This window comes from Zosterops lateralis (genome assembly GCF_965231275.1).
Source record: "Zosterops lateralis genome assembly, chromosome: 4".
Lineage (NCBI taxonomy): Eukaryota > Metazoa > Chordata > Aves > Passeriformes > Zosteropidae > Zosterops > Zosterops lateralis.
The window spans coordinates 25,421,294-25,442,288 of record NC_139765.1 but is presented as its reverse complement, the minus strand read 5'-3'; the positions used below and the strand labels follow the sequence as shown (position 1 = coordinate 25,442,288).

At 38.2% G+C, this 20,995-nt stretch overlaps 1 protein-coding gene across 4 annotated transcripts in view; it reads left to right on the top strand.

Annotated features, from left to right (window-relative positions):
- LOC310908411 (putative RNA-binding protein Luc7-like 2) overlaps positions 1-16,417 on the top strand; it is a gene marked incomplete at its 5' end in the record, with an annotated part of 31,260 nt that extends 14,843 nt beyond the window's left edge. For 3 of the 4 annotated variants that reach the window (XM_083859418.1, XM_083859417.1, XM_083859415.1), the window contains 8 exons: positions 6,298-6,396; positions 7,251-7,361; positions 8,028-8,171; positions 9,146-9,322; positions 11,332-11,423; positions 12,288-12,317; positions 13,257-13,451; positions 15,371-16,417. In XM_083859418.1, the coding sequence (XP_083715544.1) occupies positions 6,298-6,396; positions 7,251-7,361; positions 8,028-8,171; positions 9,146-9,322; positions 11,332-11,423; positions 12,288-12,317; positions 13,257-13,451; positions 15,371-15,563 (1,041 nt within the window). In that variant the 3' untranslated portion in view covers positions 15,564-16,417. The remainder of the gene's footprint in view (positions 1-6,297; positions 6,397-7,250; positions 7,362-8,027; positions 8,172-9,145; positions 9,323-11,331; positions 11,424-12,287; positions 12,318-13,256; positions 13,452-15,370) is intronic. The other variant, XM_083859416.1, reaches the window with a different exon arrangement.
- Positions 16,418-20,995: the final 4,578 nt, after the last annotated feature.

Below are 20,995 nucleotides of genomic sequence, written 5' to 3'. Positions count from 1 at the left end.
CTGCAGGTCAGTCCTGTAGGCTGGGGCATCAGACACAGTTTAAGTCCTCGCTGGTAGTTTTCTTCAGCCTCATACCAGACTCTGCTGCGGCTCTTGGAGTACTAAATGAAACTGCTTCTTTAGAAAATATCAATCTTTTCTTTCCTCATGCAATTAATATATGAGAAAATGTGTTCCACAGCATAAATCAGGGTGCAGTAAAGCAGTGACTAGTTTAACCTTTTAGTGGGAGTATTAGAAAGGGGACTTAAAAGATGACAGGCTTTATCTGGGCCATGTGATGTTCTGCTGTTTACCTGGTCATAGATCTGCAGGAATGGACCTTCTCTCTTAATAGCAGTTTTTAAAAGGGCAGGAAGCATGGAGTCTTACTGAACAGTTTGTCATTGATTTAGGAAATGACTGTCAAGTTTTCTCCAGAGTTTTGATAGGAAGGTCTTGATGCATCTTTGCGTTCAAGACTTATAATAACAAATGCTGAGTGACTTTTTTTTTGATTCAAGTCCCTGAATTATCCTGGAATAGTAGGTTCTCTGGGGACCTTTTATGAGGTTAAGTCTCTTAATTGACTAGATGATCAGTAAAATACTGGATGTGAAATTGCCTTTTTTGTGTGTGTCACAAGGTGATCTACAATTCCTAGGTACTGTTTATTACTGTTTCTGTCTGCAAAATGCAGAATTGTGTACATTTGTAGTCCACTCACTCTTTCAAACACACTCAAGGACATTCACAGATAACACAAGACAAACAAAGTGACTCTTGTAAGTAGGCCCTCTATTTTAGTGTGTTCTTTCCCTTAATGACCAAATTCCCGAGACTCTGGAAATACTTTGATTTCCCTTGACAATAAAAACCTTCAGGCTGCAGTAAAGGTAGTGTGTGTATACTTTTTGTTTAGGGATTTTATTTATGGATATGGTTTTGTGCTACTAAGTTTCTGGGTTTGTAGACTTGAAAATTTCAAGTCAAGCAGCCAGAAGTGTCTCTGCCTGGTGGAGGTGATTTTATATTAATGATCACTTGGGCACCAGTTTGCATACGTAAGTCAGTGTTTAAGAGTTTGCTCATTCATTTTGAGTTGAAAATTTTATAATGAGAAATTAGTAAGATTTTGTAAACCCTGGCTGATGATACACTGAATAATTTTCCCACTTATACTTAGCAATTTTGGGTTGTTTTTTGGTTGTGTTTTTTGTTGTTTTTTTTTTTTTTTTTTTTTTTTTTTTTTTTTGTTTTGGTGGTGTGGTTTTTTTTTTTTTTTTTTTTTTTTGTTGTTGTTTTGTTTTGTTTTTTGTTGTTGTTGTTGTTGTGGTTTTGTGGTGTTTTTTTTTTTTTTTTTTTTTTTTTTTTTTTTTTTTTTGTTGTTGTTGTTGTTGTTGTTGTTGTTGTTTTTTGTTGTGTTTTTTTTTTTTTTTTTTTTTTGCCTTACAGGGTTAACACTCTTACCCTTAATGATTCCTGATGATAAGACTTGTGGGTTTTTTTGGTTGTTTTGGTTTGGGGTGGTTTTTTTTCTTTACAAAAAATGTTTGTTTATCCATATTATGAGATTGGGGACCAAAGCTGCATATGTAGGAGTCAGATGACACCCCCATAATGGTACAAAGCTGTTAAGCCATATTCTCTGGATGTAAGTAAGGTCTGTGCTGTCTTCTGCAGGTTTCTTAAGATGTGTGTTTTCTCTGTCTTTGTATGTTTCTGAATAAATAGCAGAGTACTAAGGAAAATGACCAGGTGGGAAGATTTAAAACTATTACCTTTAATAAGGCTATTATTAAGTAGCAGTGTCCTGAATAGTTGTAACCCAGTAGCTGTCTGAAAATCCCAACAGTTCTGCGTTAATCTGGCTTTTTTACGACTGGATTGTGCTTCCCTGATGAAAAAAGTTTCACAAATACTATACATGGTCTTGCAAACGATGGTTCAGAAACTCCTATCTGCTCAGTGAATCAACTTTGTATTTATGTGTATTTGTTGAGAATTACTTTTTGCATTTTATTTATTACAAATCTGAAGATACAAACCTTTTGGCTCACCTTGCAGTTAAGCATATCTTTAGATGCTCCTAAATTTACTGCATGCAGCTCTTAAAGACTCTTACTGACTAAAACCACATTAATCAAGACCTTGGTTTAGCAATATACTTGAATACATTTTTAACTTTAATCTTATTAGGGGTGGAGTTCAGCTCCAGATTAAGACATCTGAATTTAGATTTCTGCTGAGGAGCTGGGTGTTGAAGCTTGTGCTGAAGTCAGAAGGTATCTAGGCAGTGGAGCCTAGAGAAAGATGGAGTTCACCTGCCCATGGGTATCCCTCTCATGGTGGGCTGAATCCATTTAGGCTCACTGAATGTATTGTCTGTATCTCCTTTTACTGTGTAAGAGAAGTTTAGATAGTTCACACAGGTGTAAGATAGGTGTTAGTAAAGAGTTTTAATCTGTAGTTTGTTTACTTGACAGTAGTCCCATTGGCTCTGGAACTATTTGTATGCTTAAAGCTTGTGGTTTGGGGTGTGACTATGATTTTATGTTGTACTTTTAGAAAAAGCATTAGAAGCTGTTAGAAGGCACTGTGTCTGAGTGTATCAGCTTTTCAGTTCAGGACTGATTTGATCATGTGAACATGCTTCAGCTTAGCAAATCAAATTAAATTAGGCTTGCATCAGCTACCTCAGTTTGAAGCCTTTAACCCAGTGGTGATGAATTGTAAAGTGCACTGTTGTCCTCTCAAGTGGTCATGTCATTCTCCTGAAATGTATTCTTAATTTCTTTACCCAGCAGCAGGAAGGTGAACTGATTGTATTACATTTCATTTTAATGGGTTTAATTTATTGAGGTGAAGGAGGAGGTTGTTACTTTTGGTGTGGTTATCAACCTCAGTGTTGATGTATTTTATAATCAGGCTATAAGAACAAATACTGTGTAAACACTGAAATATCTCATTTAATAATAAGAAAGATTGCTGCTAGATTAGGTAATGAAAATTTATTCTAAGAAGTTGAAGTCTTTAGAAGTGAGAGCATGGTTACATGGAGAAATGTCTTTTTAAAAAGTATTATACTTCAGAAGATACTTGGAATTGAGTGGTTACTAAGGACTTCAGCTTAATTTCTGCATCTTTTTTGCTCAGCATTTCTTTCCTGCTAGCAAAGTCCTACAAAAGTTAACTGTTAGTAGAGTCAGAGAATTTAAACCCTCTTCTAAATATGTGTTGCCTACAAGAAAGGATGGGCTTTATCAAAGATCTAAAAATCTGATCAAAATAAAATTGGTAGTGCAGCTGAAGAGTGACTTCCATAATAAGAAAGATTTCAGCAAGGAGTCTGTTTTCAGCTTCTTTTTGTCTGTAGTAAGCATTCTCATATAGACCCTTGCAGTGCCTTGACAGTTTGGTAAAGGAAGAGATCTGGTTCCTCCAATATCAAATTTTCAGCAATGTCAGATCTTTCTAAGCAAACAAACAAACAAAAAAAATCTTCTTTTGCTGAATGTGACCTGCTTTGGTATCTTTAAAAAGAAATATCTATATCAACACTGCCTGGAGTATCTTCTTTCAAAAACCTGATTAAATGATACCTGCTGTTTTTAGAAGTATTTGATAGTTTGTGCTACTGTGTCACACGTGGCTCAACATCAGCCCTATGTGTTTTAAGTACATTTAGCTTTTCTGTGCTCTTTCTGCAGTCTGTATAGAGTATATTCAGTAATCGAATTTCTGATGTCAAAGGAACTTGAACCAATTGTAAAAATGCCAAAACGAGAATTTTGCTGTAAGTAGGTAGCTCAAGAGCTGAAAAAGAAAAGGCGGGGAAACCTCACCTTAATTTCATGTTCCAGAAACAGCATCACATCAGAGTTTCTTGTTTAATTTCCTATTCAGCTATTTGTCAGCTACTCAGAGTTTACATTTATTTTGCACATAAACTCTACAAATTCTCTATTGCCAGATCCTAGGCCAGCTCTTCCTTGTCAACTCATACAATTCACATGATAATAATGTTACCTGATTGGATTGAAGCAGCACTATGTAAACAAAATGTATGTAATCCGTATTTCTTTATTATACCAAAGGCATTCTATCTATTTTGTGCTGGGATGACAAAAATGATTATTAAATCATTTCAATACAAAGTTTTTTGGGATGAAAGACCAGTTTTTTAAACCTCAGCTCTGGGAAATCAAACTGCTTTAATTGCCTATCTAACACTAAAAAATAAAAGAAGTATTGCAGGAAATGGTCAGCAAGTACTAGAAGGCACTAGTTTCTTAAGCAGAATTCAGCAATAGCAAAAGGACTCCTGATATCCTGCTTTGTATGTGGCTACCTAGACTAATCTTCAGTAATAACTTTCATTTGCAATAAAGAGTCACCAAATATATAGGCTTTTCTTCAGGTTTTAATCTCAGTAAAAGTGCAGAAAACTGCAGAAAGACCCAAAGCATGCCTTAGCTTACTCAATGAACTTCAGTTATGTCTAGCCTGGGAGCTTGGATATTTTCACCTTTCTTTTTATCTGTGTTGTTTGTCTGAACTGCTCTGTAAATCACTTTTTAAGTAGTGTCAGTCTGTCTGAAAGTCATTGTATTGACAGTGGAAAGCAGTGTAAGTTTGTTCTTGTAAAGCCTTTCATTAACTCAGTGTCTGAGCATGAGTCTTCCTGTTAGCCATCTTCTCTTTCAAATGTGATTGATTTAAAAGGCAGACTACCAATGCTTGTTCTTTGCCTCTGGGGGGAGAGTGCCTTGGCACCAAATTACAAGGTGGACTTGTGGAAAATAATACGTCTTACTGTATCTTCTGTGCATTTTCATCTGCTGTCCATCTACTTTGCAGCTACCCGTGTAAGCCAAATTATACTGCAAGCTGCTCTGTGTTTATTAAGGTTCTTGGCAGTCATGATCCAGCATAGACTTTTGACAGTAATGAATCGTCCCCAAGATGAGTTGTCTTTGCCAGATGTTGCATAACTTACACCAGCAGAAGTGCTTTTTAGCCTGTTTTTGCATTTAATATGCAAACTTATTTAAAAGTTTTAAATATGGCGGGTTTTTTATCTCTCTCTACATTGGAGTTTGCTAATGTCTTTTATGAAAGACATTTCATAATAATATTTCTGTGAAGACTTTCAAAGAATTTCCCAGGACTAGTATAGGCTGTGTTAAGGAGCAGTTCTAACAATGATATAATTTCTTCAGCAGCAAAACTAATGATAAAGAATCCTCTTCTTTTGTACCTGCTTGTTCTTGCTCCTGTTATGCTGCATGAGTATTTATCAGGTCACCTTGATGGGTCAAAGGGAGTAAGGGGAGCTAAAATTTCTTCTGTTGTAATCGAGATGTCTGTTTGTGGGTGGAGGTGGTTTTTTTATTTGTTGTTTGTTTGTTTGTTTTGTGTTTTGTTGTTGTTGTTGGTTTGGTTTGGTGTTTTTTGTTTTGTTTTTTTGTTTTTTGTCAAGTGCACTTTGTTTTGTCTTGGTCACCAGACTTGCCATGAACAGACTGAATTAAAATGTCTTATGCTGTCTCCTATGCAAAATTCAATTTAAAAACAGTAGTTCTTGCCCAGTAAGATTCCCAGACACTCTCCTCAGTGGCATTGTATGCAAGATAAGTGATGCAGCCTAATTACTTTTTACATTCATGCTTTCTTCCTGCCTCTTCTAGAATGGTTTTAGATTACAAGTGAAATATCTGTACTTTTTCTTCCATGGTTCTTGAACACAGTCCAGCATTCAGCTCATCTTCCCTCATTTGCAGAGTGTTTTGCAGGGGATTTGAGTTTTGGTTGTCTTACTTGAAATGCTTCGAGAATATTTTTTTAGCAGCACTTAAAGTGGTACTGTGGTTGTAGCTCTTTCAGGTGATGAATATAACAGAAACACATTATCATGGAGTGGGCCAACAGGTTCAGGTCAAGAATTGGACCATTTAATTGCTGGTTATTTTCACGGAACTTGGCTCTACTAAACTGTTTAAGTTCAATACATGATGTTCCACTTCAGTCACTTTTTCAAACTTCTAGTAAAACAGCATTTTTGCAGGACATTAATGATACTTTGTAATAAAAACAGCCATCATTATAAGATAAACTGTTCATTCTCTTTGCAGTTATTACTTCTTGATTCATGCATGTATATCAAAGACCTGGTATCATCTTAGAGCTTTGTTAAACTCTCATTACCACAGATGAGATTACTTGCTTCAGAATATTTGACTGTTAAAGAAAATCACTCTAACCTTACTCCTTGTAACCCTTCTAAAAAGTTAAACCACATTGCCTTTGTCTTTTCAGAGAATGGACCTTGGAGAATGCCTGAAAGTGCATGACCTGGCATTAAGGGCAGACTATGAAATAGCATCCAAGGATCAAGATTTCTTCTTTGAGCTTGATGTATGTATTTTGCCTTAATGGTGGGGAGAAAGCATTAGTTTGTGTACTTAGGTGGATAAATTGAGCAACAGATGTTAAGTTTTGGTACAGATTGAAGGAAGACTTTTGAAAAGCAATTTTATAAACAAACAAACTCCTGGCACAGTTACATGAAAGGTAACTTACCTCTTCATGATTATATGCTAATTTGTGTTGGTAGTCGTCTCTAGGTAGAACTGTTGCCAGCATCTCAGAGTATGATAAACCTGAGTGCTGTTTTAGTGTTGACAAATAGCAAGCATTAAAGCTGTGTATTCTTTGAAGAGAGTTCTAAATTCTGCACTTAACAAAGAAAGTAATTTGGTATTGGAAATAACAAATCATATACTGTGTCTCCATGCACTATAGTTTGTTTTCATCTCCCAGCGACAAAGTTAGTCTTTGCTAGGACAAAAGGGTTTGGGTTTTTAAATTGTTATTTGGAGTTTGATATACCTACTTAAACCCTAGTGAAAAAAAGTACCAATGTTGCATGTAATGGCTGGATGAAGTGATCCTGAATAGCCTTCCAAGACTTTTAATGCCAGTAGAAATACTCGCTGCTACTACTTCCTCCTCTTTGAGATGACTTAAGACAGATTCATTTCCAAATTTCTGCAAATACTTAGAAAGTATGACAATGTGTATACTACAGTTTTTTAAACTGTTTATGTGTTTGTGTTTGTTTATGATTATGTGTGATTAGTCAGCATAAACCAGTAGATTATTGTTTCATTAATGTGAAAGTGAAGCCTTAATAAACTGAAGAAGCCTTACAGCTAATGAAATATTTATATTCTTGACAGCATTGATCCTTGTTCTTACTGATGTTTTAGGCAATGGACCACCTGCAGTCATTTATTGCAGACTGCGACCGGCGAACAGAAGTGGCTAAGAAAAGACTAGCAGAAACCCAAGAAGAGATCAGTGCTGAAGTTGCAGCTAAAGTAAGCATGTCAGACAAGTTTCTACTGTCTTTTTGGAGGCGAGTTTTTTTACGGAACCAGTTTCAAGTTTTGAAAATATATCAAATCTGAAAATTCATACTGAAGAAGGGGGAAAAAATAATACATTTTCTCCATCCTTTCTAAAACTGCCTTTACGGCACAGAAGAGAACAGAGGAAGAGAGCTCTCTGATATTTTTCACCTCAGAAAACTTAACTCTGAATCTATGCTGTAGAAATGTTAGTAATTCTTAGACCTTTTGATCCAAACTTCATCTATAAAGTAAACAAAATTGATGTCCTTTTCTCTAGGTCTTTTTTGAATGAAAAACAAAAAAACTATAATTTTTCTGCACATATATGCAAATGCTAGGAGGAATGGCCGTACAAATATAAATTTTTCAAGAATGGTATAGACAACAGAGTGAATCACTTGGATTTTTCTGAACAAAATTCTTTACTGGAACTTTACATAGACTAGTAACTCAGCCTTTTTCTGTGTTTTTTGCAGTGGCATTTTCTGTTTCACTTCTAACCGGAGAAGTTCTCTCTGTGTGTTTCTTCTAATTCTGTCCTTCCAATTTTGCATATCGTAACTCAGTAGTAGTTCAGATTGTTCTCCATAATTAAAAGTATTTCCTGTGTTAAACCTTTCCTTGTCTTTCAAGGCTGAAAGAGTTCATGAATTGAATGAAGAAATTGGGAAACTGTTGGCCAAAGTAGAACAGCTCGGAGCTGATGGGAATGTGGAAGAATCTCAAAAAGTAATGGATGAAGTGGAGAAGGCTCGGGTAAAGAAGAGAGAAGCAGAAGTAAGTTTGTGTAAGGCTTAGGGGATGGAGAAGGCAGGGTCAAATATTAAATTGCTTGGCCTCTGTGTAATGCAAGACATCTTACCTCTGTCAATTTCTTAGCTAATTGCTACATATAAAACTAAAGAAATTGCTTTGGCATCCTGTACAGTTAAAGTTTCTACCCTCAATACACTCCTATACCATTAAAATTATACTTCCACAAATTATGCATTTATCTTAGTTTGGCTGTGTTGGTCAGTTGTATCTGTCCACTTACTTACCTGGTTTGGTCTCATGGCTTTTTCTGTGACAACCCTGTTGTAACCTCATGCTGGAAAGCTTCAGTGACATGATCCATTGTCTTCACTAAAAGAGAGTTCTTGTCTTGTGTATCAGGAAAGTCAAAATGTGCAGGTGACAGAGCTCAAGAGCTTTTCCATATTGTATTACACAAAGATACTGAAATTTCTAGAAATCGATATTTGCAGTTGTTTCAAAAGTACCAGAAGGATTGCTGGCAGTCTTGATGGTCTGTCATCTGAATGTCTTTAGGTAAATTTTGCTCAGATGTTTAATTAGTGTCTAAAATTCAGATAGGTTTCTCAGGAAATTAATACTGTTTTAAATGGGGTGCAGAATTAAAACTCATGTCGTATCTACATCAACACAGTAATCATGGTGTTAATGCGTATTCATTGTTGTACATGAAAAAGTTGTTCATCCTTCTGTGTAATATAATCCTAAGGTAGTAATTACCCAACTTTTTAATTTGAAAAACCAGTTGCTGGTGTCCTGCTTTTAAATATGTTCCATTTTCAAAATAAGGAAACATGTCTTGTATCTTAGTGAGACAGTTAAAATATGAATAATGTAAATTAACTAAAGGGTGTTCTGGTGTACATTGAATTTGGTTATTTGTAGCATATGTTTGGTAGAGTTTCATCATTGTGCTTATGTGCATTTTGAAGTAACAGCAGGTTTTTCTTCTCTAGGAAGTTTACAGGAATTCTATGCCTGCATCCAGCTTTCAGCAGCAGAAGCTACGGGTTTGTGAAGTGTGCTCAGCTTATCTTGGTCTTCATGACAATGACCGACGTCTTGCTGATCACTTTGGAGGAAAACTACATTTGGGATTTATTGAAATAAGAGAGAAGCTTGAGGAACTCAGGGTAAATCATTCTTATATTTTTTGTGTGTGCTCCTACTTAATTATTTGCCAGGCAGCCTTAATGGAATATTTCTTTCTTTCTGTGTGAATTTTTTTCATATCACTTTAAACTTTTGGATTTCATTAGCCTAAAAACACTAAACTGAACTAAGCATTCTAATTTAGTTACCTGGATGGATTTGTAAGATGACTTCTTTTGCACTGAGGTGGATTAAAATACACAAAGCAATGCATCTTGAGAACAGAGAACTTGAATCTCCTTTTAAAATGGAGAACTGTATTTTGAATGAACAACAGCAATGTTGAAACATAATTAGCAGTCATAAGAGATAGCCACATGAACTTTGCTTTTAGCCAGGTGATTGACTAAAAGTAATAAGGAGACTCCTGAAAATACAGGAGCATGTAGTAAAAGGAGAATGATAACACTTGGAAAAGTTTTCCAAAAAATGTAAAAAAATGCTTGGAACTCAACCAACCTGCTGTATGGCGAATGACTAAAACTCAATTTGTTTCTTTTACCTGGACACAGATTAGGAAACTACTTTGAATAGAATCCAGCAACTCAAGGCTGTAGCTATCCAAAGTGGGAATACCAAATTATGTATATCTTGAAGTCAGAAATAATTGCTGTGGGGAGGTTGCATGTTCTCTATAACTTGTACATTTGAAATACAGTTGGAATATTATAACCTATCTTGACCAGAAATCATATGCTGGAAGAAAGACTTATTGGAATTATATTCTGGACTTCTAGTTTTCAAGAGGATGTATTTGAATCAACACTGATGCCATTTATGACCTAATGTACAAATTACGGAGTTCACAGCTCAATTAAGCATTTTAACTCAAGAGATCACTAAAGACAGTAGCTACGTTGGTTGAAGTCCTAAGAGCAGAAATTGCTGCTACTGGATTTGAATAAATTGACTTGGTTTATGTTGTGTAATATTCCAGCTGTCTTGTATGGATACTGTGACTTACCCTTTGGAGAGCCCAACTCTTCCTGTCAATGATGGCAATTTAGGCTCCTAAATGTAGCTGGTGTAACTTAGAACAAGGCACATGTGCTTCCTCCCATCCCTCCATGAAATTAGGCAAAGACTCACTTGAACAAGAGACCTTGTTTATAGTTAAATTGCTAATGTTTACAAGGAAATATAGATACAATTTGACATAAAGGGTTGAAATAACTAATTATTTACACCATTTGGAACAAAATATGCATGGATAACTATTTCACATTCCCAAGGCATCAATAGATTAATCTTTCGAAATGCTTTGCTAATAAAGAAAGAAAACAATAACTGTCCCCTCCTTCCTCAGAGCTCTCCTCAGAGATCTAATCAAGATGCTGCTGGGGCAATTCCACCTCCCAGAAGAAGGTCTTTACAAAGAGTTGAATTTCTTGCATCATGTCCAGAAGGTGGCAAGACTTGGGTTTGGCCAGATCTCCAGTTGTGAGTTCCACATATGAGGGCCCTCTACTGAGCGTGCCTTGTCCCCAGTAGTAGTGAGTTCACCCTGGGGGCTATCAGCTGAAGCATCTGTTCTAACTTTGTCCCACAGTCCTAATACAGAAACAAGTAGCTTCAAAACTTAGGTGTTGGCCCAACCAAGTCCTTTAAGAAACAATTAACTCTCCTGGTTCTGATTCCTTTCTGCCTTTCCCCAGTGTCCAAAATATGATAGGATTGGCATGGAGACTCTCAGATTAAAGGCATGACTTAATGTTCTGAATTCCCCTTATTAAAAACTTAATATTTAACTCCATATATTTCAGGTCTTCGTGTAACACCACATGTAGGTCTTCTGCAATAACTTCTGTTTCTTCAAGAAAAAAAAAATATCTATATATACACACTGAGGAAGAGAGTGGGAATAATATACACAAGGAAGAGGGGATATGCCTGAGGGAAAGAACTGAATGTTAACTGTCTAGATTATTTTTATAGCACCTTCATGTGAGAATTTTTTTTAATATAACTTAGTATGTTCTTTTGCTTTCAGAGGATTGTGGCTGATAAACAGGAGAAACGAAATCAGGAACGTCTGAAACGTAGGGAGGAGAGGGAAAGAGAAGAAAGGGAGAAACTAAGGAGGTAGGCATCTGTTTTAATTGCATGTACATTATGACCTATTTATGTTCAATAAGAGCATAAGCACTCCTGATATAGTTCACAGACATTTCTAATTTGCAGAATTACAGTAGTTTTGGAAATTTAGAAGGATTGACATGGAATTTCATTCTAAATCTTAAAACATGGAATTGTTCTCACAAAATATTTTTTAAAATTACTCATAGTATTGCCTCCACATATTTGAATAAAGGGTCTTTAAGTGAGATGATTTTTAGATGTGTACCTTGTTTTGATACCTGACAGATTTGAGCTTACACACATAGGAGCTCCTCACATCTCTTACCAATTTTCTTCAGAGATGTTAGAAATTTTCCTTATTGGAAGTAGTTGAATGTATGATTAAGGAAAGCAGTTCCCTATTCTTCTATGAAATAGTAGCTTCCAGGCCTGGTGGGACTGGAGTGGAATGGAACATGAGCTGCAGTTCTCTTGATGTGTTAAGTTTCAGAGGTTAACAGTGTAAATTTCTGAAATCTGTTGCAGTTTGGTACTATTGCCTGTCAGGAAATAAGGGAATACTGACTTGAACTGTGAGCTTTTTCTGTGGGAGGGATGTGAGTTAAAAAGCTGGTTAGATAATCTTCTGGGCTTCTATTAGAGTAGTCTCAAAAATAAATGAAAAATAACCCCAACCAACGAAACAGATGTGTTTCCTGATAAACGTGTTACAGAGACGTTGACATCAAATAAAAGGCCTTTAAATACTTGGTACTAAAACAAGAAATACAATAACAGGTCAACTAGTCTGGTTTATTATTACTAAATTGCGCTTTATTCGATAGTGAGATTCTCTTAAGAAAAATTACTATTTTCCATTTATTTCAGGTCCAGATCCCACAGCAAGCATGCCAAAAGGTATATAAATCTGCAGACAAGGAATACCAGCGGTGAAGTTAGCCTTTCACAAGCTGGAACATTTTAAGTCTGTTTAGCACTGTTAGTTTAAGATGTCCATCTTTACAAACAAAGTTTTCTGTTACATAGTCATCTCTCTGTGTGTTTGTACACTATTTATCATCATCGTACTGAGTTTATACATCTGCATCTATTCTGTGGCTATTACAATGCAGCTTCATGTCCCAAGTAACACTTAAAACACAGAGAAATGCTTTTTCTTTACAAAAGCTTCTGGCTAATACCTTTTGATGATAGCCCATGTTTTCAAAATCCCTAAGCACGAGGTTAACTCATCAAATCAGTCATGAATAGTATGAATGTTCTTTTAAGTCTACACAGTTGAAGGTCACCAGTGAGGTAATGATTGCAAAGTGATTTTGGGGGAAAAAAATAAAACCAACGAAAGAAACCAGCCAAATCTGTATGGTGTTTAGAACCTTCCAGATTAGTTTTGTTATTGTAGTTACAGGGCAGGGAACAATACAGTCTGGTTTTTAAAGAACACCATAACACACAGATTCTTGCAGATGATTCCTGTCACTGCATCATTAAGTTCTTCTTTGCCTGATAAAGACACTCGTTTTAAATGTAAAGAAGTAGATTTTTTTCATATTTTTATTTGCTTTCAGGAGCCTGCATTGGCTATGCTGTAGCCATACAGTCATGAATTAACTATAAAATTGTCTGCATTAGTCAAAAAGGAGCTTGTACCCTTTCTCTTGTTGCTTTCTAATGTTGTCTGTTTGCCTGTGAATCAGACACTGCAGTGTGGCACTCTGAACACTGCAGGCCATTCTCTATACAGATGTACTTACACAGAGTGCATAATGTTCACAGTACCATGGCAGGAGTGGCTGGGTGGGGTCAGTGTGTGGTGTAAGCCCTCTCTGTTCCTAGATCCAGGTCCCGAGATCGTCGCAGACACCGCTCTCGCTCAGCCTCGCGGGAACGGAAAAGAAGGACTCGATCCAAATCCCGTGAGAAACGCCACCGCCACAGGTCTCGCTCCACCAGCCGCAGCCGGAGCCGCAGCCACCATAGAAGCAGACACAGCTCCAGGGAGAGGAGCCGAGAACGCAGCTCCAAAAAGAGGTGAATGTTGCCTTAGAAACAAATGGCTTTTCCCAACACACAAGGAAAATTTTCACACTAAATTAAGTTTATGCTTACCACTTAGTAATTTCAACACATTTTGAGTCTGTCTCAGATTTCAGTTACAACTTCAGCATATTTATGATTTGACACACCAGAGTGATTTATTCTCTATTTCTTTTATATAAGAATAACAGGTTTATATATTATTTCTGTTTTGGATGAGTGCTAGAGTATTGGTGACAAGTTGATAATACCAGTTTCATGCAGAATAGGAAGTGAAACAGCTGATTTTCATTTGAACCCAGGGATATCAGCAGTCATTTTACTGTAAATACATTCAGGTTTTCACTTGGGCTCTTGTTCCCAACACCAGAGCCCATCTGTTGTGAAAAGATAAAAGTAAGTTTAGGTATGCCTAAAACTTTTCCCACTGCATTTGAAGATTGTGCGTTGCAAGGACCTCTCATGGAAAGATTACTGCAGGAGGCAGGCTGGGGCTGTTGCTTTTGCATGATTCAGTTGCTCTCTGCTCCTGAGGATTGGCTGGCTTGTTTTACATGGATGAGGTGGGCATAATTTAAGAGTTGGGATTGCAAAATGAGACATTTGGTGAGGAGGTTCATGAACAGGATTCCTTTCTTGTATAGGTTACCCACTGTGGCATACTTCGAGAGCAGTACAGTGAAAGAGTGCCCAGTCTTATAACCTTGAGACTGTTGATCTGCAAGAAGATAAAAGGTCAGGTTTTGAAGTTGCCACACATGCAGGACTTATAGTTCAAATTATTTCTGGAGTTAAATTATTCTTACTTCTGCAGGGAACTTGGGCACAAGATACTTGATAAACAGTTTTACTAACTCCAGGATTTGGCATGTAGCTTCTCTTCTTCTGGGGCATGTAGCTTGTGGAATAGGGTAAATGCCTGTGGATATCAGTGTTTTTTGCAAGTACTAAGTCTTTACTAAGTACTAAAAAAGAAATTAGTAGAGGAGCATTTTGCAGACCTTAGTTTTGAAGCTTGAAGAGGAAATGACAGTAACTTTCTGTAAATGGAGAGAGTACAGTCTCACTGTCTAGAGTACCAAATTTTTCAACTAGGAAATGATTGGCTAGCTTTAAAGATTTTTCTGTGAAAGTTTTGTATTAGAACGTTCTGTGATTGCAGTACATAGTAAAATACTGATGGAAGGTTTTTCAAAAACAGACTTAAGTGCATCTGTAAGGGAATATAGACAAGGATGTCTAATCAATTTTTCTCCCATACAGGTAGCTAATTTAGCTTAAAACGACATAGTTTGTTTAGCAAAGCAGGTTTTCTCTGTGTCCATTATTAAGGTTTTGAAAATGCCTATTTATCAGAGTAAGATATCTAAAAAGAGCACTACCCCAACCTTTCAAAGTCACTCAAGGGTTAGTTCTTGTAACAAAATATGGTTGTAGATCTGGAACCAGATTCGGGTTGTATTTGTCATACAGAGCCTCCCTTCCAGAATTATGCAACTTAATATCACCCTACTTTTAAGCAAACTCCTGTTTTCATGTGTGTTTTTTAAGTTTGTAATTTAAAGAGAAAGGCTAGACACTGTTATTAAAATAGAGATGAAGATGAGAAATTTCTGCTCAACTCCCTTTAATGCAAACTTGGAGGTGGAGGCTGAAAGTAAGAGATGTAGTGAAGCACATTGAACTTAATCTGGGCTCTGTAATAAATGTAGATTAAATCCTATCTCAAAGTACTTGTCTTTTGGAGTGGGAAGTAGGAAAGGGAGAAGGATTGAATGATTTGATGTCTTATACACTTCTGTTAACATAAATCTAAAGCTGGGTTGGAAAAAGAAGAATATAAAATCTAAGTGCTGTTTGATAGCTACCAATTAATGTCTAACTTGAATTCTCAAATACACTGCACTTTTCAGATCCTCTAAAGAAAGATCTTCCAGAGACAAAGAGCGTTCAAGAGATCGCGATAGAACATCCCGTGATAAGGACAGGAGCTCCAGGGAGAGGTCGCCGCGAGATTTCAAAGACAAGAAACGTTCGTACGAAAGCGCCAACGGCCGATCGGAAGAGCCCAGGAGCTCTGAGGAGCGTGAAGCAGGGGAGATATAACTGGCTGTATATTGACCTGATCTCTAGCTTCCTATGGAGTTGCATACTTTGGTTTAGTTTACAGTTGTTCAAAGGGACGCCAGTAAGCAGTTCCAACACTGATCCAACTAGGGTAGATGTACAGTACATAAAAGTGATTATAACAAAGTCAGAATTAAACCCCATGAATTAATGATGCCTAAAGCTGCGTCCTGGATTTCCATCAAGTTGTAAAACTTTTCTGAGAGATTTCTCTTTATTCAGGACAACAGTTTTATGTACCAAGATGCAGATCTCAATGTTTTTAATCTCCTTTCCAATACAAGTTAGTGAACAAATTATATTGTACTACTTGCCTTGGGTGCTTTTGAACCTTTATGAATTCTCCAATTCTGCTCCAGTCAAAACAGCAGCATTGAAAGGTTGTATTTGGGGGGACTTTTTTTGTTGTTTGCTTTTTTGTAAGAGGGTGGGTGGATGGATATTAACTTTTACTCTAAGATTATGTTCTCAGTGTTGGGTTTTATTTTTGTTTGGGATCCTAGGAGTTAATTACAAGTTGGGAGCATTTAGACAGGAATGTGTGCTGGAGAAAGCAAAAATGTCTTTTTACAGTGCCTATTTAGACTGGGAAAATTGAACAGCTGTTGCGTTACATCTTTTTCGTTTCTACTTAAATTTTGAAATCAAAGCCAGTCCCATATCTGTACTATTTGATTGGTATGTGTTCAATATATTTTTTTTTCTATAAGGACTCTTATTGCTTTTTCTTGTGGAGTACACCTTTAATTGTATTAAAACAAACAACAAAAAAACCCAGCAACAACAAACAAAAATTAAGAACAAAAGAAATAAATAAAAAAAATCTAAAAGAAGCCATATTGTCCAATAACTTAACAAGGATATACTGGTCTCTTAAGGTGGTTAACTAGCAGTTCAGTCTTTTAAAAAATATCTGATTATTAGAGTTTTTCACATACAGATGTGCACTACTAGAAGCAGTCATACCACTTACAATCCTGATTATTCTAAAATCTTCAAAAGCAGGAACATGTGGAGTCAGAATCTTAGAACAGTTTGGGTTGGAAGGGAAAGATTATCCAATTCCACTCCTCTTCCTGTGGTCAGAGAGACCTTTCTCTAGACCAGGCTGCTCAGAGCTCCATTCAGCCTGGCTTTGAACAGTTCCAAGGATGGGGCATCCACAACTTCTGTATGCAGCACCTCACCACCCTCACTGGGGAAAATTGATTCCTAATACCCAATCTAAATCTACCATCTTTCAGTTTAAAGCCATTCCTCCTTGTCCTGTCATTACATGCCTTTGTAAAAAGTCCCTCTCCTGTTGTAGGCTTCCTTCAGGTACTAGAGCATGCTGTAAGATCTCTCCAGAGCCTTTTCTTCAGGCTGAACAACCTGAACTCTGTTGGCCTTTCCTCATAGGAGAGGTGCTCAGTCCCTCTTCTCATCTTTGTGGCTTCCTGTGGGCCCACTCCACTAGGTCCATGTCCTTCCTGTGCTGAAGATCTCAGAGCTTGGATCCAGGTGGGGTCCCACCAGAGCAAAGCAGAGGGGCAAAATCCCTTCTCTAACCTTGCTGCCACACTGCTTGGGTGCAGCCTAGGACATATTAGGCTTTCTGGGCTGTGAGTGCACCTTAGGTCATGTCCAGCTCCTCATCCACTCCAAGTCCTTTTCGGCAGGGCTGCTCTCTAACTGTTTGTCCTTCAGCCTGGATTTGTGCTTGGGATTGCCCTGACCCAGGTGCAGGACCTTGCACTTGGCCTTGTTGAACTTCTTAAGCTTTACAGACCCACTCCTGAAGCCCGTTGAGGTCCTGGTGGTGGATGGTAGCCCTTTGCTCCAGTATGTTGATTGTACAACCCACTGAGGGTGCCCTTGATCCAAGTCCATGTTGCTGACAAAACATAAAGGGGTTGCTGTCCATTCTGTTGCACTGAAAGTGTTTTGGGGCATTTAAACTACTCAGATATGCCCTACTCCCACACAGAAGAATTTAGATATTGGTAAATTTTCCTCCTTGTGATCACATCACTGAGTTATCTAATAGTGATGCTTAAGAGCAGTTTGTAATGATTTACTGGCATTTCCAGCAGGTTCTGCAGCCTCTGTCCCTCCCTAGTGCAAGTGTCTATGAAGGCCTGCTTAACACTGTTGTGTAATACCATTCACTGTACATTTGCCCTCAGTGTTGTTTCTGTATCATCTTCTGTGTGGTCAGAGCACGTGGGTGATAATTCTAATACAGAAGATAATTTAGCAGTGTATTGGCTGGCAATGAAAGTTAGAACAGGACCTGTACACCTCTGCAAGGACTTGGATCCAGCATTGCACATTCCACTTTGAATTCACATAATTTTAAGCTCCCAAAGTGAGGATGACTAACTAAACCCTTTTCATTTATTTATTTATCCATTTGAATTCTGAGCATGAATTTCCTTCCTGGGACTGTTTCTTGATTTCCTGGATGGCCCAGGTGCTTGATGAATGGAAGTTACCAGTGTTTGTCCATCTAGTCCTGCCAGAGTGTAAGTGCTTGATAATATCTGTTGTCACATAGTTGTTAATGGGAGTCTAGTGCTGTGACAAAAGGTGACCAGTCATTTCTAGATATATCATACTTAGCACAAGTGCCAGTGATTCCTTTGGAATTCCTTTCTGGAATAACGGTATTCCAGAAGTACTGAGGGCCTGTCTCCCCCGGCAGCCAGCAACTAGAAATTATGTATTGTAAAAAGGGGGAGGAAGAGAGTGTGGGTGAGATTTGCATACTGTGGCAAAGCAGTGCCTAGACTCTACACTAGTAGATTCTGGATAATATGCCATTCATTTTACAAATGGCTTTTAAATTGAATTACAAAAGGGGGGATTGGGTTTGGGCCTTCCCTTATGTAGAGGAAGTACCACACTAAATGTTAAGCAGGAAGGTAAGGCTTATCTCTGATTCCCTTATAAAATAATCTGAGTTATTCATGGAAATACAGAACTAAAGTGCAGTTGGGAAAAAAAAATATTAAGATGACTGGTGAAACATACTTAGGATGCAAAAGATTTGAAGCATCTATCAGAAGAGGAGAGTTGTGCCTAATGATGGATCTTCCACGCATCAGAACCCAATGACCTTAATTTCCAGGAGTGCAAAACTGGAGTATTCATAACCTATAAATTTCCTGCTGGACAGCTGAAGAGTGGTATGGACAGACCTTAGTCTTCATGGTTAAATAGATTTATGCAGTGGAGCTCTTGAGGGAACCTAGAGATGCTGTAGTTGAGCATCAGGTTTTGAGATCTTGGAAATTTTGCTGATGTAGCTCCATAGCAGTTTTTATCAAACTGAAGATGTACAAAATGAGTAGAAAAAGTAAATACTTAACTGATTTAAAGTGTTTGAACTGCAGTGAACCTGCAAGTATCGTTCCCATATCTCATAATCAGTCCAGATTAGTCAAGGGAGTGCAAAACAAAAAGGTTAAGATTATAAGGATCTGGAGAATGGCACATTACCAGAAATGAGATCCTCTCCTGAACATGGAATCATAGAATTGGTTACCTTGAAAAAGCCCCTCAAGATCATCGAATCCACCCATTAGCCCAGCACTGCCCAGCCCACCACTAAACCACATCCTCAAGTGCCACATCTTCATATCTTCTCAATACCCCTATGGATGGCTACTCAGCCTCTTTCTTAGGGTGTCTGGCCCAGTGTCACACAGCCTGTGTGTTGCTCTTCCCACTGCAGCAGGAGGAACCACACAGTAGAATGGTGACATTCCAAGCAGAGGTGCTTGGCCTACTGCCACTGCATCCATGTTACCCAACGTAAGACTTGCCATCGGAGCTGGTACAGGAGGCTCTTCCTTTGTCCCCTCGCCTTCCAACAGCCTTTGAATCTGGGAATTACCATCCCATTGCTACAATGATAGCCCTGCCCTGGAGCCCTTCTCTCTGTCCAGCCTATCTTGCACCACCCATGCCAAGGAGCAATGGGAGGAAATAGGTAAACCAGCCCTTTAAGCCAGCGCAAAGGGATGATTGAGCAAATGTTAAATAGCCTTGGAGCAGGGATTATCTGTGTAGCTGAGGAGAGAATGGTAGCAAGACTTCAGACCTTTGGGGCCAGTGCAAGACAGCCAAGGGCATGGGAGGGTACATTAAAGTGGATGGATTTAGCAGTAGGGACACAGCAGATGGAGGTTAGCATTAAACTAAGTATAAATGCAGACAGCCACGCTTCAAAGGTGATGGCAGTGTCCTGAGTGCTGTCTAGGGGCCTCCAGTTTACTGTTTATAACCCCTCCAGTTTACTGTTCTATGTCCCATATTTCACATGCCACCTTCCTCAGTATTGTTGTCCTTAATTCCACAGACAGTAGAAATTAGTTTATTCTGATACAGAGGCTTATAAAAATGTTAATGCACTCTTTGTCGAGTCCTGCACGATGGTTCTTGCTCTTTGGTTTTTTGCTTTAATCACTTTTTTCCCCTTGCTTAATAAATTCTTGCACTGTTACTACTTATGTAATTATTTATTCTTTTCAGTAAGACCTGAAATCTGTCTTTCCCTGCAGTTTGAAAAACTGGGAAGCAGCAGACTCTGCTGGACAAGAGTTGTATCAGCAGCTGGAAATACAAGGAAAGAGGAAGAAATGTTTGCTTCTAGCCCTGGCTCTCCACTTTGTCTCTGCTTTCCCCTCTGTGGGCATATAATGGAGTTAGCAGGCAGTTAAGAGTTCTCTCATGACTTACCTCTCCTGGCTCTGGCTTTTCACATCCTATTGCTGGGGAAACTGCAGTCCCAAATCCCTTCCCCTAGGCTCAGTGGTGCTGCCAGAGCACTGCAGGTAAGCAGAGTTCTAGGAGATGCACCATCAGGAAAGCAGGATTAACTAGCAACAAAGCAAGGCTGGACACCAGCAAGGTTACAGAGGGCCTGAGAGCAGCAGGAGCTATCATGGCTGTACAGCCCTTTCCCAGGCTGAAATGATCTGACAAATGCTGACTGTGGTAAAGTATTGATGGTGATGCTCAGAGTGCACAAGGGTTAGAAACTGTCCCCAGGTACTGACTCAGAGAGGCTACAAAGAAGGCACTTTTACAGCACTGACCCTCAGGCACCTTCAGCCCAGCTCAATCCTCTTCTCCATCTCTAGAAGGTGGTAAGTAGATGGGCCATTGCACTGGAACCACTGGAAGTTTTTGAATTGCTGCCTTCAAATCTTCCTAAGATCAAACTGGTTTGCAGCAGAGCAATGGGAGTAAAGAAGTGCCACCACCTCTCTTCAGAGCTTTAACTACTTGTACTCCCTCAGGGGGATTTGAGACTATATTTTTTTACACATATTGTTCTTTTTTTACAGTCTTTGCCAATACTGTGCAATATGCTTCCCTTCCTCCCTGAGCTGAACAGAGCACTGAAGCAAATAAAGCAGCCT